General features: G+C 39.8%; 1 protein-coding gene and 1 long non-coding RNA gene across 3 annotated transcripts in view; one reads left to right on the top strand and one right to left on the bottom strand.

Annotated features, from left to right (window-relative positions):
- LOC117056091 overlaps positions 1-26,687 on the bottom strand; it is a 429,770-nt gene that overhangs the window by 277,884 nt on the left and 125,199 nt on the right. The gene's annotated exons all lie outside the window — the stretch shown is intronic.
- The window catches only part of FIGN (fidgetin, microtubule severing factor), a 123,906-nt gene continuing 99,834 nt past the window's right edge, over positions 2,616-26,687 (top strand). For both annotated transcript variants that reach the window (XM_033166157.1, XM_033166148.1), the window contains exons 1-2: positions 2,616-3,302; positions 4,190-4,389. In XM_033166157.1, the coding sequence (XP_033022048.1) occupies positions 4,366-4,389 (24 nt within the window). In that variant the 5' untranslated portion in view covers positions 2,616-3,302; positions 4,190-4,365. The remainder of the gene's footprint in view (positions 3,303-4,189; positions 4,390-26,687) is intronic.

The raw sequence follows: 26,687 nt of genomic DNA, 5'->3' as shown, positions 1-26,687 counted from the left end.
GCTCTAACCTTCTCACAGGGACGCGGGTGGTGCTGGGATGGCGCTGGGGTCTAAACCACAGAGCCTAGGGCTTGCCGATCAGAAGGTCGGCGGTTCGAATTCCTGCGACGGGGTGAGCTCCCATTGCTCGGTCCCTGCTCCTGCCAACCTAGCAGTTTGAAAGCACGGCAAAGTGCAAGTAGATAAATAGGTATCACTCCGGCGGGAAGGTAAACGGCATTTCCGTGCGCTGCTCTGCTTCGCCAGAAGCAGCTTAGTCATGCTGGCCACATGACCCGGAAGCTGTACGCCGGCTCCCTTGCCCAATAAAGTGAGATGAGCGCCGCAATCCCAGAGTCATCCGCAACTGGACCTAATGGTCAGGGGTCCCTTTACCTTTTACCTTTTCACCTTCTGGCTGCTTTGCAAGTACACTGGCATTAACCTGAAGAAAATATAAAAGTTTACCATCGTATGCCCAGTTCCTGGGGAGGAGACTCTATAGAAATCATTGGGGCTTATTTTCTGTGTAAACAGAGGTGAGTCTCAAGGTACTAGTGCAGAATATAAATGATAAAAGGGAAACATGGGATAAAATGCCACTCCCTATGTTAGATCCTCTGTCTGGGCTTTTAATTTGCATATGCAATGTCGCAAGATAACTCTTCCCTCCCAAAATGGACTGTGAAAAAGTATTCATTGCATCCAACATAATAAGGTAAGGAAGGGTATGAAAAGCCCGAGATGAACACCAGCTTGCCATTAAAGGGGGGAGGGCAATGTGTCGCAGATTGAGAGATGTAGTTTCTGATTAAGGCACTGAAAGTGACAAGTGGATTTTGCTCAAAGACAAAAGACCATTGGTGGGTCCCTGCAGCAAAGCATTTGAGAATGGATTACATCAAAAAGGTTCTAACTCTAAGGTTTGGATTTGTCTGTGCATGTTCCTCAAACAACAACAATTAAACAAACAAACATACACACATACATACATACATACATACAGGCAGGTGATGATTTGTATGTGAGGTGCACCAAAGGCACTTCTAACAACACAAACAGAACTATCATATTGCTACACATCACTGCAAATGCAGTAAAAGTCAATGGAGGTAGTTCGCATAATCAACTATGAATCATTCAGATGTAAAGAGATATCAAATCATAAGCAAACATATACATATTGATATCAAAGCATTAGCATGCACCCATCCATACCTCTTAAGAAGGTACGGTGGCCATCTGATCCTAAACACTTAACCCCTGAAGCTGCTGGGCATGTTCCCTGAGCTGTAAGTAGCAAGGGATTTGCAAGGAGCCACTCTGGTGGCTAGATTCTTTCTAATCAACCTTCACAGCTCAAATTATGGGGTATTTCACCAATAGGAGATAAAGGAGAGATGGGACTTGCTGTGTAAAAATTGATTCCAGGGACTTATCTCTCTTCAGTCTGGGCTCAAATTATCTCTTGGGGATTATACTAAATATTAGTATTAACGATGCCCATTTTACAGGTGAAGAAACTGACACTTGCAAATGATAACACAGAGGATCACAAGAGGTACAGCCAAACCCTTTGCATGTTTACAACTATCACTATGCAAACTGGACTCACTTCCAAGCAAGCCTGTTTAATCACATCACATCTCAAAGTATATTTACTCAGAACTAATTCAAGTATTTCAACAGGACTTGCTCCTTGGCAATTTAGGATTGCAGCCTTGGTATATTTTGTCTTCCCACTCCCATGTATCCTGGAGGAGATTCCTGGTGTACTCAGCACCTCACCTCAGATGGTGCTGCCAGTTTGGATCCACAGGGAAGTCCTTTTAAACAGAGAGCAATTCAGTAGAACTTCCAAGAAAGCACGCCTAAGATTGCAGCCGCACACAGCACTATCTTAGTAAACAGAAACACTCTGAAGAGTTTAATGGGATATTACATCTGTATCCACTGCAGAGATTTACTAAGAAATAAAGCCCCGACTGAATTCACTGGGTCCCATTCCGAAAGAAGTGCGGCTTTATTTGCCAACACTCTCTTCAACCCAGCGGAAAATTTCTTTGTGAGGAAATAACTTGTGCAGGACGGTGCCGTGAAACGTCATTTGGAGCAAGTGAGAGCAGGGGATCCTGCATGCAAAGGAACTTCCAAGTGAGGACAGCGGAAATAAAATGCAACTGTTAGGGGGGAAAGTGTAATGTATTTGGTCGTTTTTCGCTTCCCCCCCCCCCCCATGCTGCTGCTATCCTGCATCATTCAGGCTGCAATCCCCTTTGCCGCACACAGTTTCTTACCCGGGGGGTGCGGAAAGCTCCATAGCACACGGTGCGACTTTACTCTTTACCCGCGAGCAAGCACACAGAGCAGGATCGGGCTCCCCCCCCCCTCCTGGTCTCTCTCTCTTGTTTCAACCGCTCTCGGCCGTTGCCGCGCGGCATCCCAAAGTCTAGGGAGCTGAGTCGACGGCGAGCGGGCTGCACAGAGGCATTACTGCCACTGAGCTGCGGTAGGGCCTGGAGCTGGAGGCGCCGCCGCCGCTGTTGCTTATTGCGAGGTGGGGACCGGGCGGGGGTGGGGGAGGCAGAGACGCTAGCCGCCGCCGCCGCTGCTGCGGGGGGTTGGGGGGGATGGGACGGGCTATGGCGCTTCCCCGGCTGCAGGGAAAGTGCCCGAGCTGGGAGAAGTGTTCCTCTTGCTGCAGGAGGCGGAGGCGAGGTTGGGAGCAGGGATCCCAACTCCCCAAGTTCCCGATTCGCCTTTTCGCGGCCGCGGGAGGGGCGGGAGAGCTCCCTGGCTGCTCTGCCATGACCTCCCGGCCACCTCCAGGCAGTGTTTGCTGGCTTCCTTGCAAGCGACAGCCCCTACCATGTAACCTGACCTGTGCAGCCAGGGGCCTGGTGGTGGTGCGGCGGCGGCGGCAGTAGCGCGCGGCCATTGAGCTTCCTCTCCTCCTCTTCTTGCCTATGAATCTGGTGCGTCTCTCTCCCTCCCTCCCGATATCCCCCCACCTTCTTCTTCTTCTCCTCTCTCTCTCTCTCTTTTTTGAAAACTGATCTTTGGCTCCGAGTGTGAAAGTGATTTGAATTTGGCTCGGCGGCGCTCTGCGCAGGCGTTCAGCTGCTGGCATGCTGGCTCTTTGCGAAGCAGCTGTTTTGGGTTTGAAATTCCAACATGGCAGAGGCTGCAGTCAGTCTTCCCTTCAAAAACTTGGAATGATTTCAAATCATAGGCACCTTCACTTAACCCGAGCCCCCATTCATCAGCGAACAGATAGGATCGATGCTGCTCTAACCTACCGGGCTTCTCTACCAAACCTCCAGGTAAGATCTCCCATCGCCATTCGCCTCTTTTCATCCTCCCCCCCCCCCCGCTCCCGCCCGCTCTGTTTAAAATTTATATAATTTAAATATATCCAGGCGTCTACGGGCGCTTTACATTTTCTGCGTGTGCCTTTTAAATATTAAATCTAAGCCATAGTGCTTTAAATCTATATTTAAATATAGGACATGGTCCAGACTGGTTTATTCTTTTCTCTTTTTTCCCTCCGTTCCGTTTTTCTCATCTAAGCGCAGCGTGGAAAGTAAAGAGATAGCATCGCGGTGGATGGTTCCCCCCTCCCTTCCTTGATCGTTGCTAACAATAGTCAGGAGCCCAAGAGTTCGCGATTGCGAGATTTAGAGCTTCCCCCTCCACCCCACCCCACCCCGCCGCGAAATCCACTTTCGCTTAAGTGGGTCTCTTTATTTTTTCAAATTCGGGTCCAAGCAGGAACGCGCGGATAAGATGCGACTTAGGTGTATTGGGGGAACGAACTTTTAAGCAAATTAGTGCGAATGAGGATCGGTGGAAGGGGAAAGTTAGGGTTAATTGCCGTGTTTTAGTTCAGGGTGGGGGAGCGTGAATATGTCAAGAGAAGCTGATGCAGTAAAATGTAAGCACATCATCGTGGAGGGAGGGGGGACAGCACGGTGGGCGTATTGTTGGCTTGGAACGGAGAGAAAGATGTATAATTTAATGGTATATACAATCCACTGATCCTATTACTATTCTCCCTGGAGCTCTTGTTAGTTTCAATGGGAGTGAGTGAAATTGACATGGACTTGTATTCGTGGTCATGTGCTCTTCTCCCCCCCCCTTCTTTCTTCTCTTGTGATCTGAGATCCCCTTTTTGTTGATGTTGCTTTCCCACTTAATTATATGCATGTAGGTTAAATGAATACCTGACGAAAGGGCCCACGTTTCAAGGCAGTGACATTTGATAGCTGAGAGGAAAAGTGGCTTTAATGAAAAGCAACCTTTGGAATTCCTGCTTGTGAGGAGGAGAAGAAGAAGAGGAAGAGAGAGAAAAAATCCAATTCAGCTTTTTTGTGCTGCCAGCAAGAAATGATCAGTAGCACCAGTGTTTATGTATGTCTGCTTTTGGGATCTATGTCTTCTATTTCTTTCTTTCTCTCTCTCTTTGCATCTAGATAATTTAAAAGTGCATGATGGAAAAAATATCTGAGGACTTTGCATGTGGATATGGCTAGAGATAAATGATGTTAATTGTAAAGCTTCAAGTGTGTAAAGCAGTTTTTGTGTGTTTCATTTTGTTTCTGATTTCTGCTTTGATTGCAATGTTACTTTTGTTCTCAGTTGCAATGCTAAAGTTGCATGTTACCAAAAGTGAACTGTGTACACTCAAATAGTATGTAAATTAGTAAACTCACTGACTATAAAAAGGGGAGGGGGGGAAACCCTGAACATATCTGTGCCTACACTCACAGCAAATGTTTCCTTTTTAATTTAAAGTATTTTTCCTTGTCTCTTACTCTATACTACCGTTTATATCTTTCCTCCTCCTCTACTTTTTTTGGTAGGTTTTTAGATCAGGATAGGAAATAAGATGATTCATAGGGCACAATAACCAATTCTTCTGCCTCCCTCCTCCAGTTTAATAACGACCTGTGTATTTTCTGTCTTTTTCCGTAGAGCTGCGTGTCCCTTGCAACATACTTTTAAATGATTGTAAGAGGACACATTCTATACGACACCTTTAAAAAAATAGGCCTGGAGGAGATCTGATGAAATGGAGCAGGGAGGATTTCAACATATTTCAGTTTACAAAAGTCCAGTTACAGAAGCTTAGAGAAAGAATAACAGCAGATTTTGTTTTGCACACAAATGCAAAAATTTGGAATTTGTGGGGTGACAGAAGGACAGCGAATTGTCTCACTTTTACTAGCCTGTGGGAGAAGCAAATAAGGACAGAGCAAAACCTCATGGTCAGCTTAAGTACGTGACCACTGATCTTTCCTAACAAACCTGAATCCAAAGCAAAGCTTGAGTGCCAAATGTCCACTCCTAGGCTGATGCTAGTAGGTGCCTATATCTCTCCAAAGTAACCCTGAGCCGCTGTTACAATAGGGATGATTATCTGATTATTATTATTTATTTATTTTGCATTTGGAACTTGTTGACTTTGAGGCAATCAATACAGCAACTGTTTATTTTAGATGCACATAATTTGCCCTGAGACATGTTTTTAAGGGGGAGGGGGGAGAGCAGGAAGACACGGCTTTCTCTTTCTCTTTTCTCCCTGCCCCCCCCCCCCCGCTTTTATTTCCTAGAGCTGTTGGAGCGAATGTGATTGCCAGATGGGAGATTTCCCTCTGTGATGTTAAAGCTGTAATATATATTCACAGCAGATTGGACCTGCTGCTTGTGAATGAGGATATTACATTTATAATTTTAAATCGGGAAATTGGATAGTGTGCTGAGGGCTGAAATTGGATGGGGTGGATGGTGGCCACTGTTTAAATGCAATTCCTGGATGATGATGATAATTCTAATAGTAGTAATACACAGTAATCATGGTTGGGTGACATTGCTTTGTATATTGTATGGCACTTGTGCACTTTATTCTCTCAACCCCCCCCCCCAAACCCCTCTGGTCTCCCCCTCTTCTCCTTCTCTCCACCCCCACCTCTACTTCTCAATTTCCTAGTAGAATATCTTGACCAGCAGAGTGATTTTGAAAGCGGTCGAGTTTTCAGGGAGGGGTGAAGAGGATAAGAGTGTGTGAGAGCGCCAATGTAATCAGTTCTGCAACTGAATGTGATATATAAAGAAAAAAACATGATGCAGTGATTGTTGTTAGTGGATGCACCTAGTTGTTGTTTTGCCCAGTGATGTGGCCTGTCAGGGACAGAACCCTGAAAAGCTGGAGAGTAGGACTGAGTCACACTCCAGCAGGTTCTGCTGTTGCAAATTAAAAGTGTGTTGTGGTCAGGAAATGAAAGCTACTGTGTCTCTTTTGAACAAGTCGTTTATCAAGGGGAACATCTATCAAGCAGCCACTTGTCATGATGATGCTCCAAAGGGGGGAAAGTTAGGTCTGAGTTGGGGAAGCTGCTTGAATTTACTCCCCCTCCTAAAAAATAAAAATAAAAATGGACTTCTGTATTTGTCACTCCCAGAAAGAAATTTAAGAAAAAAACAGAGTCAGCAGATCCTCCTTACACTTTTGTTTTGAGTTGTTTATATCATATTTCCCATATGATTAAATGTATATTTAAAGAATAAAACTTCAAACAGTTAGTTTGTTGCTTTTGCGCCTTAATGTTTGTGGTTCAGGCTTATTTTTTTGTATGTGTGCTTCCCTGCATTGCATCTTTAGGAATATATTTCATCTGGGGGACTTGATGGGATTAAATACATTCGTAAGTTTGTTTCCATGTGACAGTTGCAACCTCTGATAAATCTGCTTTTTGGTGTATTTGTCATTAGCTCTTTATCAGGGAAATCTTTCCAGTGCTGGTATTTATTCAAGAAATTGGGCATTACTTGTACCACATCAGGGAGACCCATTAAGAACATCTTTGCCCTTTCCACCTTCTCTTTGGCTAGTGCACTGCATGTGGATTCTTACTGTAATCAGTTGTATCCTAGACAAGGATACATAGCTACAGATAACTCATGTCAAAAATACCATTTTAGAAAATCACAATATAGGTGAATTTTGCTGGACTTCCAGAGAAGTTCTGAATTTTCTTTGCCAGACAGCTTTTGTTAATAAGAGAATGAAGTATTCCTTGAAATGAGGCATTTTCTTAGCACTCTCCTGTCCTTACTGAAAAACAAGTGCTATTTGTGGACAGTTTGGACCAGATCTCAGCAAAAATGCAATAGGACTTTGGGTGTTAGATTTGCTAATGAGTTGTGTCTGTTGCATTATTATGAAAGGCTTTATTAATGTGTGATATTTGAAACAAGATGTGATTACTATACAAACTTGGTGCCCGGTCATCATTCCTTACCCCCCAGACAAAAGAGATTTATACAACAGTAACCAGCTGTATTGGAAAAAGTGTGGGATGTGTGTCAGTTATGTGGCACACAATATGGTATTTACCATTGGTAATAAGCACTGGCTTCAGGTACTGTCCATATAACATAGCAGAGGATGGAATACATGGCCCTCACCATCAGTATATCTGATACATCAAGGAACTTTTCTCCAAAGTTCTTTCTGATGGTAGAAATTCAGCACAAGAGCTTTATTCCTAATATTAATCTAGTGCATGTTGGCCCAGAATATATTCTGTGAGTGCCTCGCATAATACTGAGGTTATATTTCTGTTCTATTGCTAGTTTTTATGATCGCATGATTAATTTCAAAAGTTTATTTATTGATAACAGTGTACTGAAGAATTCCCCCCCTTTCATTCTTTTAGAGCTTTAGGCCGCAGAACTTGAACTTAGAAATATAATTGTTCTTGTGCATGAAAATGCTGAAAGAGGGGTTTATTGCGCACTTTAAAATATTGCTTTGGGAGACTGATCATTCTGATGTGTGTGTAGCTGTCAATTAGTTAGCTCTGTGTGTGCATGCAAGAAGTATTGGGTGTAATGTCTGATCTTCCTGCAGTCTTAATCATCAATTAATCAGTTAATCTGCTTGTTTGGGAGCCATTTTAATGATACAAAATCAGCATGATAGCTGTATGTAGGAAACTCCCTTGCATGTTTTTAATCTGCTAGTCTCATCTAGCGTTGTTAGATCCGATAAAGGAAAATATTTGGCTCTTTGCCCCCAGTTAATATACGCTTTATAGGAACTTAAGTTTGCATTGTATAACTTTACAAAAAGCGCCAGGTTTATTGACTAATGTTTATTTAATTAACTGGAATCTCATCATGATTTATTGATGGGAGGGAATTGTTATACGGGCATTTTGTGAAGTAATGGAGCATTTTTTCTGTCAATCAGCATGATAAAGTATTTCATCATCATGTTTACCTCCTTCTCCTCTCTCTCTCTCTCTCTCTCTCTCTCTCTCTCTCTCTCCCCCCCCCCCCCACTGCCATTGATAAGCAAAGGATTTAAAGTTACAAGAAACATTAAATACGAACTTGCCTTTCTTTACACAACGCAACCAAACCCAAACAAAATGATCCAAGTTGGTGGTAATGGACTAACTTTGATTCTGTTGATTTTTATGTACATCTACTAATAAATCAACATACTTCTTTTGAGCTCGGGGAAGACATGGGAATAGTTGGCGAAAGCAGCACAGTGGGCTAATTGAGAGTCATCCTATTCCAATTACATTTTGGTAGTAAAATATGTTGAATTTAGTTAGTTTTTATTTTGTAGTAGATTCTCTTTTAAATTCCTGATTGTACACCATGGTTATGGTTACAGGTTATTTAGCTCTCTTTGCTAGAAGTGCTGTCTTTTAAAGTGAAAACTGATATATCTTATGGAAAACATCTGGGAGCTTTAAGTGTAGCAGGGGGTCTAGCATCCTTTTATTAATAAACAAACCTATACCCACTTACCTGATAATTTAACTAAATTGGATTACCTCTAAGTACACATGCATAGGATTGTGATAAGCCGCCAAACCCCACAAAAATACATGTAAGCACAAGGCTATCTTCCAGGTGTAAAATCCATGCTGCAAGTGTTAATTATGAGCATTAGTTGTACTACCGGATATACACAAACAGCCTAGCTTTTCATTTTTTAAACTTCTGTCCTTCAAAATATAGTGGTAAGAAGCTGGATGAGGGTAAAAATGGAAGTCTGTATAGCCAGCCTACCACACACAGTGTGAGTGACGGCGAAACTTCCAGGAAGGTCAAATTAAAATTAAATATGTCAGCATTTTTGTAGGAAGGGGGGCTTGAAATATATTATTTGAAAAGCAGCGTAAGCTTGTGTTTGCTAGTTCTACAACAGCAACTGTGAAAATACCTGTTGATTAACCAGTGAGAATAAAAGTCCTAAAACACAATGAATTCTGTCATTCCAGGAAAAAATCAGTGGGTATCCTCCCCAAAATAAGTTCTTATAGGAGTAGAAACTTTATCCTGCTCTAAAGCAAACTAGAATTCTCTTCATCATCATAACTTCATGAGGGTACCTGGATATCAAGGCGCTAGAAGAACAACGACAGGCAGCTTCTTGTTCTGGCAGTGTCAGTAAATGGTACCTGTGAGATGCTTCATTATGGCACATTTAATTTCAATACTAAATTTTATTTAATGTGGAAATGATTCCCCCCCCCCGAAGTGCAGAACTAACGTAGCTATTTTTCTTTAGTGACAATCTGTTTTATTAACATTTATTTAAAAATAATATTGGTTGCTGCCAGTTTATTATTTGTTTTTGTCATTAAACAGTGTAAATTCTATTAGCATATCCTTGAAGGATATTACCTTAATTTACATTATTAACTGAGAATTTAACTGCTTGTTTTCAAGTGCAGTTCAAAAAATAACTGTACAATGTAAATGCAATATCCTAAAAAGATTATTGCAAAAAGACATTGATACCGCTTTCCATATCAGAATGAACAATGGGTCATATAGGATATCTTGTGTGCCTATTTATACCCACTTTAATTCATTTACACACAAAACTACATTGTCTCCTTTCTCTTTTTAAACCTACATCACCTTCAAAATAATATATTTAATTCAACTCTCCTGTCCATTGTTTGTATTTAATATGTCCAAATACAGTTTTGGCAATAGCTTATCTGTACAACTCAGTTTAGTGTATCCCACTGCTTTGTCTGTGTGCTAATGTTAGCTGATCTGTAGTGTCACAAATATTTGAGCTTCTTGTGAAACTCCACAGCTAGGACAATTTTTCCTCTTAGACCTTATACAAGATTCCCATGTTTTGTCTTCTTTCTTTGTTTGGTGATCTGTGTTATAAACATTGATGTAAAGCTTATGGTTAATATTGGCTATGGAAGAAACCAAAGACTGCAATTCTGTACCCGGTTAGAATTGAAGCCGCAATCATAGTAGTCTTATGACCAAAGCTGTCAACTTTTCCCTTTTCTTGCAAGGAATCCTATTTTGAATATGGGAATTTCCCTTAAAAAAGGGGGAAAGTTGACAGCTATGCTTATGACAACTGCACAGCTAACATTTGAACTGGTATCTTGATTTTAAAAAAAAATCTCTTTAAGGAATCTTTAAAAAAATGTTTTAAGTGTGATTAAAATCAACATTTTAATTCTCTCCAAGTTTATTTTCCAAAGCTCTGTGTCTTAATATACTGCATTTTTCTTTTGTATAAGTTGGGAACCTGTTTATGTGTAATTCTTAGGTATCCTTAAAGGCCAGAAGAAAGAGTGATGTCGTAATCTGCATGCTTACTGAGTAAGTGTGTGTATGCATGTGTAGGATCAGGCTGCATGTGGGTAACATTCTCCTGTGCACTACAATTTGTACCAGTGCTTCGACTCTTGTGAAGTGATTAGTGCTCTGTGTAAGTATGTGGTGACAGCTATGCTTATGGATGTGAAGAAACCATTAAGTTCAGTAGCATTAACCTTTTCAGTATGTCTCATCTGAAGTGTGAACTTTAGTTTGTTGGGATGTTCAGCAACAATTGCCTAACCCCATCCTCTCTTCCTTACTCCCATTACCTCTCCTCACCAGTCTCATTACTTTCTGCCTTCTGTGTTGACATGGGGGAAACTCATAAAGCCGGTGTTGCGAGAATAAGGTTTGAAGATTGTTGCAGGCATCACAATTTGATACCTAAAACAAATTTAAAAATCAAGCATCCTTTTCAAGTTATAACTGAAGGTCCAGCCAGGATGTATCTGAACACACTTGAAGAGGTGCCATTTATTTTCAAAAGAGATTTCTCCCATCACTCGTGAACAGCTCCACCATGCAGAGAGAGATATCAAAAGAGCTCAGAGAAGCAACAATATTCTTTCATGTTGTCGAGTACTTGGACACTTATAAGATTGTTTCCAAGAAGGGAAAAGAATTGATCCTGTTTTGAATTCCTTGTTGTTGGCATTTGTGAGCCATGTTCCGTAGAGAGAGCTATAAAAATTAAATTCCTTATCCATTGGGTTTGTAATGTGAATACAAATTTACTTCTGGCACATGCACCTGTGGTAATCTAAGCAAAGTGTGTCTGAAAAAAGGAAAATGGTGTGTTTGTGTGTGAGAGCGAGAGAGCATTTGACTATATATATTTATCTTCTGTGTCTCTACAAATAACTACTATTTTTGCTGAATCTAGCAGCATGGATTTTAATCAAGCATTTTAATTCACATGCTTGTTTTAAAGTAAATAATTGAATGGGACATGGGCATGTACAGTGTGTTTAGTCAGCAGCAACCCCCCAGTGCATTCAATTGGACTTACTTATGAGTAAGTGTGCACAGGACTGCAGTACTATGAACATTTACTCTCATGTAAATACCATGGAACTTTGTGTAAGCACAAATAGGTTTGGGCTGTGACAGTTGCCATCTAATTACCTGCATTGTGCCTTTAAGAGCAGCCTGAAACTACAGAAATCTAGCCTGTAAATCTTTTTCTGATCACTTTATCTCTGTGCTAGGAAACCTGTTTGCTTTCTGTGCTAAGCTGCTGTTCAAGACACAGAAGGGGACAGGAGTGGGAATATAAGATTGCACTCCTATAGAGGCATTTTAAGCATTTTTGTTATGAAAAGAAGTTACTGAGTGAATATATTGAGTCCAATTCAAAGACATGTAGGAAGTCTCTGAATTGGACTGTTCAGTAAAGGGGAAAAAAGACCATGAAATAACACCTTAATATGAGAATTGTATTGCAAATATTGGTGAATTACATTCCACAAAATGTCTTGTAATGGTAATCAGCATGCAAATGCTTTTTCACAAATGAAAGTATTTGTGTATAATTGCCTTCAATATAATGAAGTAAGGGGGATTTAAATGCACATATTTTTTTTGGTTAAAAAACCCTATTGACTCTGGCATAGATGCCAGCCCATCAATATCATTGGGATTACTCCAGAGTAAGTGATCTGAGCACAAAAGCTTATTGAAGCAAATCTATATTTGAAACGGCTAATGAAGAAACGAAAGAACAAGAAACATCTTGTGATCTTTGTTTCATTAACCCCATTACTTTGAACTGTTGCTAATTATATGCCATGCAGTGGTATGTGGCAAAGTATATACTGTGTAAGCTTTCTCCTGCTTTTCCTTTGTTACTCTTTCATCAATCCTGCTAAATTCTTCGACTGCCGTAATGCTTGGATTTAACTGGCTCATTATCTCTATTTATAAAGCTATACAGTGGAGAGCACTTGTAACTCGTGTTGCTTTCAGCTGGAGGTGTTCTGATGTGTGACAGCAATTGTGTTTGCTAGTAGGATGGATCACATTTTGAGGAAACATTTTAAAGATTTTGTTGGCTTTTAGTTTTACCAAATAGTCAGGGCAGCACTACCAGAAGAATTCAAAAGATACTACAGAGATGAAGTACTTCTCAGTGACCTACATCGGGATGTATCCTTACAACTGATCATGTTTTGAATGCGTGCTTATTAGGGTTTCCCAACTGACTTTTCAGTTTCATGATCCTTTCCATAGTTCCAGCTATTTTTATTGAATGACTCATAGTAGAATAATTAGTAGAACATTTTGTATGGGGGTTGAACAATGGGAAGACTTTTTTATGACACACACATCCGTGTTAAAATGTTACTTTTTCAAAATACATTGTTTTAGCTTTCAGCAAAGTGTATTGGAATTGAGAGCATGGATTATTAAAATGTTTCATTCATTTTATATTTAATACTTTATTTAAGGAACTTGTGTTAGCGTACACTATCTTTCTGCAGTTTTTTCTTCACAAGTGTCAGATTGAGAGACAGTTTCACAGCCACCCAGTAGATTTGTAGCAGAGCGGGGATTTGAGCCTAAGTCTTCTCAGTCCTGGTGAAATCACTGCACTAGAGGTAGCCAAAATGGTGCCCCCCAGTTGTATTCTAGCTTCCATTAGACCCAGCTAGCATGGCCAGTGATCAGGGATGATGGGAGCCCAACAACATCTGAAGGCACTATTTTGTCTATCCCCGCACTAAACCACATTGGCTTTCACATTAATATACCATTGAAAGTAACTGGGATGATCTAGTTCCCCAGGACAACTAAGGGCTTGTAGTTGTTGTGGTTGTTTTTAAAGGTAACTGATGTTTGTGCAGTGGATATGTCTGGGGAAATGATTGATTTATGTGCCTTTGAAACATTTTGTATCTTTAATTTACTATTTAAACCTTGGTGAAACTTCAGGTGCAACATAACTTTATTTTAAAATATCGTTGCCCAATAAATTCCTGTTCAATTTTATTGGGTTTTCTTTAAACTGAATTGGGTTTTGTCACTGTAAGGAAGAATTTTACTCCCAAGTTTGCAGGATATAATGAGTGTATGTCCTAAAATTTGTTCAAAGTAAAATATGTTGAGTAGCAAGTAGGTGTTCGCAGCAACACAGTATGTGTGCTTTTAGTTTTGCTGTTTGTTTCCAAAGGCCAAACTTTGGCTTTTGTTTCTGAACTAAAAGCATCTTTCATAAACATTTTATTAAAACAGTGACACATTTCTCAAATTGGAGTGCTTTGATCTCTTAACTTTTTGTTCCTTCCCTCCCCTAAAAATAACTACAATAAGAATGCTTTCCAGAATTATTTTAATGTTAGAATGAGAAGAATAGTAATCTTCTAACAAAAATAATAGTGAAAGAAAAATTGCCAGTGAATTAAGATATTGGTGTCTGCATAGACATTTGTTTAAAAAAAAGTAGGTTTAGGCTTATTAACTTGTTTTAAGAAGTGTATTATTATTTGTGAGCATTTTGCAGGTAATATTGCACATATGCAAGTGATTTTATTTTTACTTTTCCAGTTTTAAACACTTGAGGAAGTGATTCCTTAATAGGTTTGATATAGTGACAAATAATAAACCTCTGTGATGCATTAAAAAAATTCGCTAGCTATAGTTATGCTGTTGCATGTTACGCTGCAAGTAGTTGTACAATTACACTAACTGAGGCATCCTTTTCAAGAAGCTTTTATTGCCCCCATTCTCATTTTGAACAACATGTTCCTTTTTAAAGAATATCATCTATATCCAATCCTAGGCATGTTTTCTTGGAAGTAAGTGCTGCTGGAGTTCAGTTGGGCTCATAAAATTGCAGCCTCAGTATCAAAAGATAGATGGACTTGTTAAATAGTCATTTCTTTGCTGACTTTATCATACTTAAAAATCTATACATTGGTGTGCAGCTGGGGTGGTAGAAGAATGTAGTTCCGTACATGAAGAATTACCAAATCCCTAACAGGGTGGGGCTCATTTTGTGTTTAATAGCAATATGGAAGGGGAAGATATATTCTACAGGTTCCTTTTTTCTTTACTACTCTAGCACTACGATGTGAAAAGCTGCATTAGCCAGCATGCTGGTGTATTAAAAGCAGAGGTGCCTTTTTCATGTTGCATCTCAAAAAGCCAAGTGTAAGCTTGCAATCCTGCTGCCCCTTGCAATGTTACTGTGCCCTCCAAAACTTACTCTCTTTTCAAATGGACTTAATAAAAGTCCCACGAAGTGTGCTTCTGAAGACAAATCCATGCTGAAGAAACTTGCTGGACATAACAAGGGATACTGATATGATTACTGCTTTTAGCCAAAACCAAGTACATTTATCATCAGGCAAGACACATTTGGTAATCTCTTTCTCTCACTCTTTTTCTGAGACAGACTCAAAGCAAAGTCGCACATAAGTCTTTTGGCTCTTTAACTCACTGTGAGGAAGAAATGAACTCTAATGTTTATCTGGAATAACACCCCCACTCCCTCCCCAAAAATGCCATGCAAAGTACTGTAATGTTAAATGGTCAGATTTGTCAAAGGACAGCTATACAATAAGCAGGCATCTGGGAGCTGAGCCTAAGTACTGTTTTCCCCTCCAATTAATTATCATTGCAGATATTTGAGCAAAAGAACCTGTTTCAATTTTTTATTGATTGTTGCTAATAAAAGAGTATGCATGTGTGTGTATAGATACATTTTGTGTGTGTGTGTGTGTGTGTGTTGTGGGAGTTGCTGCTCCTCCATCGATGACATAACTTGCTCAACCAATGGCTTGAAACACTATCTCATTCACTTAAGCAAGATAATATTCATATTTTTCATTTGCTAGCCAGTGTGTTGGCTAGACCCAGGTCCACTCAGCCATGACTCTTGCTAGGTAACCCTTGGGCCAGTCACATACTCTGTTAGCCTAACCTACCAGAGTGGTTTGAGGACAAAATGGGTAGGAAGAGAGCAAAATACGTTGTACTGAGTTGATTGGAAGAAAGGGAGGGCATGAATGCAATAAAAAAATAAAACTGATTGTTTCCTTGGATTGGGCAGGGAACTATTGGTGTTAGCTGCACTATTGACTGCATACCCACTTTTTAGATACCAAATTAGGCCTCCCGTATCACGTTGTCCATGCTATCTGCCAGTTGGAGAAACCTAGCTGCTTAAAAAAAAATTAACATAGGGATTTGTCCAGAAATATCTAACCATCTATACTTTAGAACTATAGCAAAATTTTGTTCAGGGGATGGGTGGAATGTGAATTCTGACACTATAAATATGGTAGCTCTCTTAGTGTAAACTTTAATAACTGTGGCATGGTATTTTGGCTGCTAAACACAAATGCCTTTTTCTGCTTGTTTGTGGTATTCACAGTGCAATCCTAATTTAAACATGTTTGCTCATAATTCAGTTCAATTCAGTGGAATTTGCTCCCTGGTAAGAGAGCTTGGGATTACTATGTGGCGCACTGATATCCAACCTCTGGAAAATCTGTGCTGGCTTCTGAAACTTCATTGGCAATTATTTTATCCCCTGCCACTCTTTACAATGAGCTTGCAATAAAATTGTGACCATATCTACTCAGGCTGATCTTGAAAGTCTTAAGGGCTAAAAACTCTTATAAGATGCAAGTGCATTTCACGAGAAATGTGTTTTGCTCTACAGTGGCTTCCCTACAGTTCTAAGCCTAGAGGTTTCCTGGTTCCTGCTTGAATATTTTCAAGAATCATTGTAAGAGTTCCTTGGGCTAATTTTAATATGTTCTTGTATAGTTGGGTATTTTATTCCACGGTGTAATATGCTTCCAAGCAAAATGAATATGGCAAAATAAAAAGTGGAATAAATTAAAACATTTTAAAGTCACTATGGCACATGCTGTGGAGATTTGAGAGCCCCACTTCTCACCTCTCAGTCTATTGTATCCACCATGTGAGTACCATTAAAAAGAAACATTTAGAGTGTTAACACCATTATACCTCCCCTTGAACATTTCAAGTGGCCAACCTCTTGCTGTTCTGGACTCCTTTGGGAGGATGGGTGGGATATTAATTTAATAAATTATATGCACACCTATAGTATTTAGGTATTTACATCTCCAGCATGCTAACAAACACAGAACTTTAAAGATTGGTTCCATATATAAGAGATGAAGACAAGGTTTGGTGGATTTCCTAGTTATCTAAAACCCACAATGGTATCTTTTTATAAAAGATTTTCTGAAAGTGTGTTCACATGACATATTACAAGTATTAAAGACTTGCTTATTCACAGTCATCATCATTTAACCATTTGTACACCCCCACCTCATTCCTTCCAGACACTTAAAAATAATAATTATAAACTCCAGAGTGGCTGGGGAATAAATAAATTATCATCTGTGTGGGCATTACCCTTGTGTGACCTAGAAAGCTTCAGTGCAATGCTCAGTAACTGATTTTCAGTGCATTTTAAAAATGTTTCTAGTCCTCATGGTAATAGAAATGTGTTATGGATGAGGGAAAACTTTCTTAAATATAAAAAATCCTGCAGTTTTAGTTTATGCTTTTGGTTGCTCATGGTTTTTAATTTCTTGTTTCAAATGCATTGCATTTGACTGCAGCAGTCAAATGTAGCTTTGTAGTGACCAATGGAGATTAAAAACCTTCATCTGAAATATAAAAGTTATGTGGCTTAATTGCCAATAAAATGTAACTTTATTACTCTTCTTTAAAGCCATAGTAGGTTTCAACTCACTTTTTATTTATTTATCACATTTAGCCTCCTAATGTTATCTAAGCTAGTGGCCATGACTCATGTAACGTGGCATTATATTCATTAGATAATGCCATGGCCCCATTTTGATGGCACCTTTAAAACAGAATTTGTACTATTAAAAATATCTTGAACACCCTCAATATTCAAAGTGGGACTAACAGAAGGATTCATGCTTGATATTTTGTGCTTCAGCCAACCTTCAAAGGATTTTTGAGTAAGCTACAATCCAACTGAGATGGGTCCTGATGTCTTGCTACTCATTAGTAGAATTTGAATGTATACTTCCTGTGTGAGGTGATGGGTGAACAAGACTGTCTTTTTCAAGCACAGCCTTTAGGATAGGACAGGATAAATCTAAAGGCGATGAGTAAATTCCACTGAACTTTGTGGATCTTACTTATGAATGTGCTTGCATAACTGGGCTATTTGGTGTTTAAATGGAAGCAAGCCCTCTATCTCTCAGATCTATTTTGCTTGTGTTTGTAGTTTCCCTCTTCTTGAAAGTTAGCTCTGGATGGCAGTGTGTTTTCACCGCAGAGGGAAATAAGAGACTAATTAACAATACCTTGAGTGCCTAGAATACTAAAAGTGGGACTTGCCTATGGCACACAGGAAAGCTAGGTGTAAGTGTGGAAAGTCCTTGAACACAGAAAAGAGGTTGTCTGCACAGGTTGGGACTTCATGACCTCCATGACAACCATGGGGCTATCTCAAGTTGCCATTGGCCTGGCACATAGTGGGGCATACCCTCAGTTTGGACTTTGATGCAGATGGCATGGCTGGTGGTCAAGTAATGGCGAGGGTGCAGTAAGAGAGATTGCACTGTAATGGTTGGACTATTTCCTAGTGGCTTTTGGTGCCACATTTCCCCTACAGGTCCATCCTTGGATACTTATGGAATGTGATGGATTCCTGAATGCTGTGGAGCATTTTCTAGTGGATAAAGCTGACAATCCTGTCAAGGCTCTTCTTGCATTGTGGAACAGCAAAACATAAAGCTCCAGAGGCATGGTTACTCTTGAGAGTCCTCTCTGGTGCTGTGGAGCTGCCTGAAATTCTGTGGACTTGTAGGCAATGAAGCAGGCTGGATTACAACAATAGTGCAGCTGGTGAAAAGTTCTGTCCAAACACCAGTTAGGGAACATAATCATGCCTACCATGTGTCAGGGGACAGCGAAAGATGTTACAATCTCCACTGTATTCTCAAACAGCTGTCCAGCAGAACTTTTTAGGGTGGTATGGAGGTTGTTGTCCTTGGAGGACACCCCACGGGACATTGTAAAGATACACTGTGAAATGTTTGCATAACATTTTGAGGATAAAGGCACTCATCTTCCAAACATTTCTGACGCCATGGTTACGGCCGTTCGTAGGGAAGCATCCAGTATTGCATATTTCCCTGTTTTGTGGCATCAGTTTTAGTTGATGAGGCCTGATGAAATGGACAAGGGATGGTATTCAACTAAGTTTTACTCAAAGCAAACCAGTTGAAATTAATGGACCTTAGGCATGCACATTAATTTCAGTGGGTCTACTCTTAGTAAAATTTAGTTGACTACCACCCACAATGCTTGCAATAATGCAGCTGACTACAAGCTCTCTCAATCCTTGTCCCTCGTGGCTCAGATCTAGTCAGAAGAGTATGACTGGTTGGATCAAGGGGTGCTTAATGCAGCTTTATGCGAGGGTCTCATGTCCAGAGCCTTAAGAAGGTCATGGTACAACCACTGATGATAAAGTGCAACCTGGACCCAATATTTGTGGTAGTGTAACTGCAGACATTCATAGACCATACAGGGAATATAACCTTGCTTCTTTTTTTCAATCTCTCTGGCTTTAATACTAATAACCATGGTATTGTCCTGTACTATATCTGTGTAATGAGTATTGGGAACATTATTTTACAGTGATTCTACTACTATCTCCAGGCCCATTTTGAGATAATAGCATGGGGGGTGCTTTTTGTCCCTTGGCAGTTATGCTATGGGGTTGCACAGGGCATAATTTTATTCCCAGTGTTATTTAACATAAACTGAAGCTGTTGGGAGCTGTTTGTTATTAGGGGATTTGCAGTGCAGTGTTTTTAATACTCTGAGGACACACAGCTGTCAGGTATGGCTGTGAGTGGTGGGCTAGTTGAAGACTAAATAAACAGAGCTGGAAACAGTTGTTGCGGGGCAGTGGTTCCCAGGTCCAGGAAGTAGGTCAGTTGCCTATTCTGGATGGGTTTGCACTCCATGCGCTTGTAGTCGATGCTACGTTTGGAAACTGTTTTCTACTTGGTTTGATCTAAGGGTATGATTATGCCATACCAGTAATAGAAGTTGCCAGGATTGTACAGCTGTTGAACAATCCCAGTAGGAGGTTGTCGAATCTGCTTTTGGGAGTGACCACCCACAGCTCAAACTCTTAGTTGTTTTCTGTGCCAGTTCAGTGAATTTGTTTGCTGAGGATGTTCCAGACTTCTTGGCGCAAAATAGTTGGGATACTGTATAGGGTTTTCTCAGTGCTCAAGTGGCAATATTATTTAGTGGGGAAATGCAATTCTTCCAGCTCAGGTAGTACCGTTATTAGATATAAGGCATGCATTGATCATGAGATATGAAGCTTTATTATGGTGTCTGCTAATTTATGAGTTTTTCTGTCTTTTAAAACATTTTTATTCAGCATATTTAGAACAAATATAACTCTTCATTTGAAGAGAAGCTGTTTCCTTTCTTCTGGGAAGTTGCTGCTGCTACACTTTGGTAGTATGTGTGCTAGGAAAAAAAACCCTCACAACTGACCTTCAAGCAGCAACACTTATTTCCAAGGCAGTTTGGGGGGGGGGCTGGAAAGTGCATGTTCCACACAAATGTGGTTCAAAATATATATATATGGGATATTCCACAGTTATTGACTAGCAGTAGTATTGCACCGTGTGAAAAATCTTTGCTGATTATTTAGGGAAATGAAATAAATTTCATGGATTCCTTTCAACACTATGGTTCTGTTAATGTTGTTATGCTCCATGGCATAAGGGATCCATTATTAAATTATCTTTAAGCCACTGGATTAAACCAGTGCCAACAGTGTGGCAGGAGAGGACGGCAAGATTAAAGGGCAATCAAAGAAACATTAAAACATTTCAGTGCATTGTAGTGTACAGTGTATAGTTTAAAAAATATTTGCAGAATACCTTTTCACAATGAGAGCAAAGAGTATCAAGTGATACTGAGGACAATCCTATCCAGAATCGCCGTTCGAACAGATTGCTGAAGAATTGCATTGGCTATTCTTTTACAGTTCTCTATGTGATACTGTTATGAACAGGGATTTTCAACTCTGATAAATATGAAAGATCAGAAAGGAGAAAGGCTTATTTGTGTTGATGAGATAAGAATTTGTTTGACTCAAATTGGACCCGATATAAATGAGATTTCCTGGCAAAAGCAAGCCCACACCTCTCATTGACTTTGTTTACATACTTAAGGTACATGGGTAAGAGGTTTGTTTATAATTATATTTTGGGAATGATTCATGTTCTTATGTAGTTGAATTGCTTTATACTTTCTGGATGGCCCATGATCATATTATAAAGTAGTTGTGTTCTGTTATATAAATAAATCACTAGGAGTTGTTGTTTTTTCCTCCCAATGTATTATCAATAAAAAGTTTGGTGTGGCATGAGCAAATTTATTATTCTGAAAGTGTGGTCCAGAGAAAAAAGTTTGAGAAACACTGAATTAAGCCCAGAGATACAATATTTGTTTGCCATTGCTGTAATCTGAGAATAAGCAGATCTACTGTTGCAGTTACTTGAAAGCAACTGTTCAGACCTTTCCTGTATAATTTATCATATTCAGCTCTCAACATGCAAAATATTTGACCTGTAGAGTCCTTAAGTATTCTGAATTGATAGTAGGGTGTTCTTTTTTTGTATCTATCCCAGAAGGTATAGACAAATTTATATGTTAGCTGCACTGTTCAATGCAGTTCTAGTAATACTGTATAAGAACAATGGTGTGTGCATGTGGTGTGGTTACTTTGTTTAGCTGAAAACGGAGCACTTTGGTTTAGAAGAAATTGTGTTGCCATTCCTGTACACACAATTACTTCCTTCAAACTCTACTAGAAAACTGCTGCTGATAATATATGAACTGGGTCTGTTTCCACTAGTTTAAGGATGTTGTGGTAATGTATACAAATGTTACCAAAGTGAGGCTGGGAAGATGAACCCATAAGGTATCAGTCTGATAGTGGAGGATGACAGAGGGGAGGGGCTTCCTACAACTGGCTTATGATCATTGTTGACAGGTTGCAATTTAAAACTAGTTTAAGGTCATTAACACTACATTAGTACATGGCATTTTTTAGCTTTCATATGTCACTGTTGTCAGACTAATAACATTTAGAACACTTCTTTGCCAACTTTGGTTACATATTCCAAGTGAAGAGTTTGCTCTTGGTCTAGTTATTTTGTACCTTTTTTAAACTTTATTGTTTGTTCTGGTACTATTTAGGCATGCATTTTAGTATAGCTTCCAGAACTGACTCCTCCTGCCACATCTAAAGAGATGGGTATGTCTTCAGGGAGTGGATCTTTTCTTTTCAAACTATTACCTACTTCTCATTTGAATTTTTGGAAGGTGTGGATTTACTAAGTGAATCCCTAGTACAGGCAACCCCTGATTTGCACGGGGGTTGTGTTTGGGGTCATCACGTATGATGATGGAATGCGCATAAGCATGCTCTGTTCCGGCCCCTTCTGTGTCACCATGATGTGCAAACATATAGACAAGGATGCATTAAAAGAAAGGATGGTAATTTTGCTGGGGTGTACTGTATAAGGCAACATTCCATACTCTCTTAGGAGAGGAATGGTACACAGGCATGCAGAAAAGCTCAGCTGAAGTAGACCTGCACAGGTTGGTAAGTAAACTATGGAGAGCTTGCAGGGGGTGGGGTAGGAGATGAGTAAGAGAGACGATGGAAAGGAATGTTTCAGTTCACTGATTCAGTTATTTTCAGTTTGGTAGATGTAGCCTTACTCTCACTATATAATACACCACCCGTATCATTTGATAAATACACCATTGATAAGTGTTTTGTTCATAGGACCATATTCTTTCAATTGAACTTTGGTTGGAAATATCCAAAGGTGTATATTTTGTGTCTGGTGAAAAAGTTTTATGCCACAAGCAAAATAATGATGAATTCATATTGGGCCAATGGAAATATGTTGAGTTTAAATCAATAGTTCTAATGTGATCTGGGAAGAAAGATTAGAAAGAGCTCCTGCTTCATGCCTATGTTTCTCAATGTTTGGTTTTTATAGGGGGAGATCAGATCCCTTGCTCTATTCTTCTTCCAATGCTGCAGTGGCTATACCTTCTCAGTCTGCAGAGAATCATGTTCTGGAGCAGGCTATGTGCACATGACTGCATTCAGAGATGTCTGCACATAGGACACCAAATGATTGGTGTAGGAGTATAAGAGGGGAGGGGTGTATTCAAAAAGTTCAGAAATACTTACCTAAGGGATGAAGATCTCTCCCCACCCTCTGGGCAATCAGCATATGTGTGCAGCTGTGTTTGTATCTCATACACTCACTTAACAAGTGAGTCACACTACAGCCACTCCTTTGCAGTCTTGTGTACCTCTCCTAAAAGTGAGTAGTTAAGCTAAGTATTGGGCTTTGAAATGTTATCTGCAATTATGAGCAGAAATTATGGGTGTTGGGATGGCATTGTGTCATAAGAAAGCAATGGCACTTGCTCTCCAGAATGAGCAACATAAATCCATTGACTTCGCCTGGTGGAAGAAGATGTCCTCACCCCCCCACTGCATCTAAGCCCCACTCGGGTATTCTGCAGTGGAGAGGCCTGGAGGGACACAGGCAAGCCTTGCATGTGCTGGCTCCACTTCTGACCTTCACATACTGAGCAAATGGATATCTGCTTAACACATGAAGGTTGAAAGTGGAGCCGGCATACATAGATATGTTATGTTAGTGGTGGAACTTGCATGCATGTCCTAACCCCAATCCACTTTAGGCCCACATATATTCAATCAAATGCCTGAGTAGGGCCATACTTCCTTTTGAATATTAAGGTTTCATTCCTTCCTAGGAGATGAGTTCATGGGATCACAGATAATTATTGGTATTGTTTGTTTCCTGAAGAGAGGTTGCCCCTAAGGTGTGTAACCTAATACATTGGTACCTCTGGTTACGTACTTAATTTGTTCCAGAGGTCCATTCTTAACCTGAAATTGTTCTTAACCTGAAGCTAACGGGGCCTCCTGCTGCTGCCACACCGCTGCTGCCCAATTTCTGTTCTCATCCTGAAGCAAAGTTCTTAACCTGAAGCATCTGTAACCCAAGGTACCACTGTATCTGTAGTATCTGGGAGGTACTTACCAACTCTACAAGCTGGCCTCATGGCTATAACATCTAGCCAAAATTTTCTTGTCCCTCAACCTTTGTTTTGTGTCTTTCCTGATGGAAACTTCTGGAAAACTCAGAAACTTGCCACATTATTGTGACATTTTGCTGACTTAGTATTACCCAAGTCAGAAGGTTGTTTCTACATAATTTTTGTTAGATTTGCACATTCTTCAAATAGCCCCCTTTAATTCAGAAGTGGGAAAACTGGTCCCCTCCAGATGTTTCAGGGCAAGAAACATCTCTGACTATTGGCCACAGTGGCTGGGGCTGATACGAATTGGGAACCTTAACACCATACAGATTCCCCATCCCTGCTGTAAACAGAGTGCTAGAAATAAGAATTGTGATTGCTTCACTATACAGTTGATTTGAAATGTCATGGTTACGTCTCGCGGTTTCAGATTTTCTTTTGCAATTACAAAATGTAGGGCCATCAAAATCAGTTATTAGCAGTAGGTTCAGGAGAAACAAAATAAATTACTTCCACTTAACTTACAGAACTCACTGCCACATGAGTTGTGCTTGCTGCTAACCTGCTTTTGAAGAGAGTAAGGGAAATTCATGGAGGATAGACCTAGCTGTCAGTATAAGAGCCAAGAATCAGACATTCATATTTCAGAGACAGTATATGTTGGGGGGGGGGCTCAATACACAGCTCTTTTCAACATGCCTTCATGAGTATCCTTGGAGCATCTGGTTAGTCACTGTTGGAGCCGAGAATGCTAAAAGGACTTTTCTTCTGGTCTAGCAAGCAGTTCATGTAATCTTATACTGCTCTGGCAATATTTTAATTGCTAAATCCGAAAATATAATCCAGTGAGAAAATTAAGCTTCAACCCAGTGGATGATTGACAGTATATACCACCCTTGCCTAAAAGCCCAAACCCTTAATCTTTCTAAGCTACCCTATTGAATAGATGGCTTTTACAGCTTTTCTTTTTAGGCTCTTTTGCCGTGAAGAAGGGCAGAGGCTTTTCGAACCAAGAGGGTCTTCATGGCCCCCTTAATACTGCTTAGGAATAAGGCATGTCTGAATGCCTCTGATGGCAGCTGTGATAATGTGGCACCAGAATCAAATGAATCAACTCTCCAGAATGAAATACTAATAAGTATGCTGATAAGTGCATTAATTCTGTTGATGCCTTTTGAACAACATAATCAAATGTAGATTTTTGTAAAAAGTGAAGCTATTTAATCATTTAACTGCTCAAAGTATGCTTTAAGGATACTCTCAAACACTGAAGCTTGGTGGCCGCACCTTTTGTAGAATAATGCTTTTGGTTTGAATTTAGAAAAGCTTTTAAGTGTTTGTCCTTGAAGTAGAAATGCTTCATTTGTTTTCTAAAGAAGTGTTAGAGAGAGTGCCATTTCCCACCCCCCTTCACCTATTCTGCAATGAGATCGAAACATAATCATCCTTACTAAAGCATTCACTTTCTGTATTTCTCTTCAGGAAATTTCTAATATTCTGTTTTATCGAAACAGCAAGTGTATAAATCAACTGTGCAATTAAGTGGCCACTTTCAGAATAAGTCTCACATCTTGTGTTTCAGCCCCAGATGTTTCTAGGCTCCAATATTTGCCCTGCCTATATATTTACAGCTCAATTTCTGTCCATATGCACTTGTCCATAAATGCTTTATGTTCCATTTACACTCAGACAACTGAGCCACTTATGGAATAGAATGATTTTGGCTTCAGTGATGGCAAATGTGACAGAGGATGACTTTGCTTTTAGAGACTTTACAATCCTATTTCCAAAACAAAACAAACAAAAATTGTATGTGGTCCAGATTTTAGGACTGAATATTCTGATCAATGAACAACTTCTTAAAAATGCAAGAAGAGGAGAAGGAGGTGGGGTTATATGCTCAGCATTTTTTACGAGGTTTGTACTTTGTACTAGATTATTTTAATGCTGTGTTACTGCAACCAGTACACTAACCCCCCGCCCTGCAACCTCTGCATATATTTTGATCTCAGTCCCCCTCTCCATACTCCTTTCTTTATGTGAAACTAAACAAATTGAAAATAATGATTCGTAACCATCTGCAGGGCTAAAATTCCACGTACAGCAGTTAACTCCATTTTACAAAACAGCTCCAATCTAGTGAATTATGGTGTAGTTCTTGTGTGCCAGCAAATAGCAACAAGCAGTTTAGAGTTCCTCTGGACAAAGACATGCAGCCAGCATTTCATTATGCCTAGTCACTTTGTGTAGTGGGAGGGGGTGGCGCGGGAGAGAAAGAAAGAGAGGGAGGGATAGAGAGAGAGAATGAACGAAAGAACGAACAAGCCCCTATACACAATTCAAAGTAATGCATTTTGAAATGAAGTGAAACCATTACCTAACTGCTTAATTTGATCAGAAAGGGGTGGGGTTGATCTATAAAATCGTATGCAGAAGAGAGCCGCAGAGACATGTGCGTGTCTGTTGACATCAACATTTCTGTAGTATTGTGCATCTCTAAAGGCTAGTTGCTGGTCTGTTTTTAGATATAAATATATACACATCAAAGAATTCCTTAAAATAAAAGACAAACCACTTTTGGAAGTCCAAATATAAGGGAGTACAATGCAATAATGTGTTACCACTACCACCGAAATATTTACGTGCTGGTCTGTGAATTCCAGGATACTGTATTGTGCTACACATTCCTTTAAGTGGCCGAGTAAGCTTAATGTACTTATCAAGTGACATTTATGTTTTTTTTATTGGACTAAAGCACACTTTTTAAAATGGTTACTTAAAAAAAAAATCTTCATTTTTTTTTAAAAAATATGCTGTTGGTTTATTTTGATCTTAGTTTTGGTGGTATAGAATGAAAGTTGCTTAAAACCAGCAATATATTGAGTCCAGGG

Source organism: Lacerta agilis, chromosome 1, assembly GCF_009819535.1.
Source record: "Lacerta agilis isolate rLacAgi1 chromosome 1, rLacAgi1.pri, whole genome shotgun sequence".
NCBI classification, from domain to species: domain Eukaryota; kingdom Metazoa; phylum Chordata; class Lepidosauria; order Squamata; family Lacertidae; genus Lacerta; species Lacerta agilis.
This window is presented reverse-complemented; position numbering and strand designations above follow the sequence as displayed.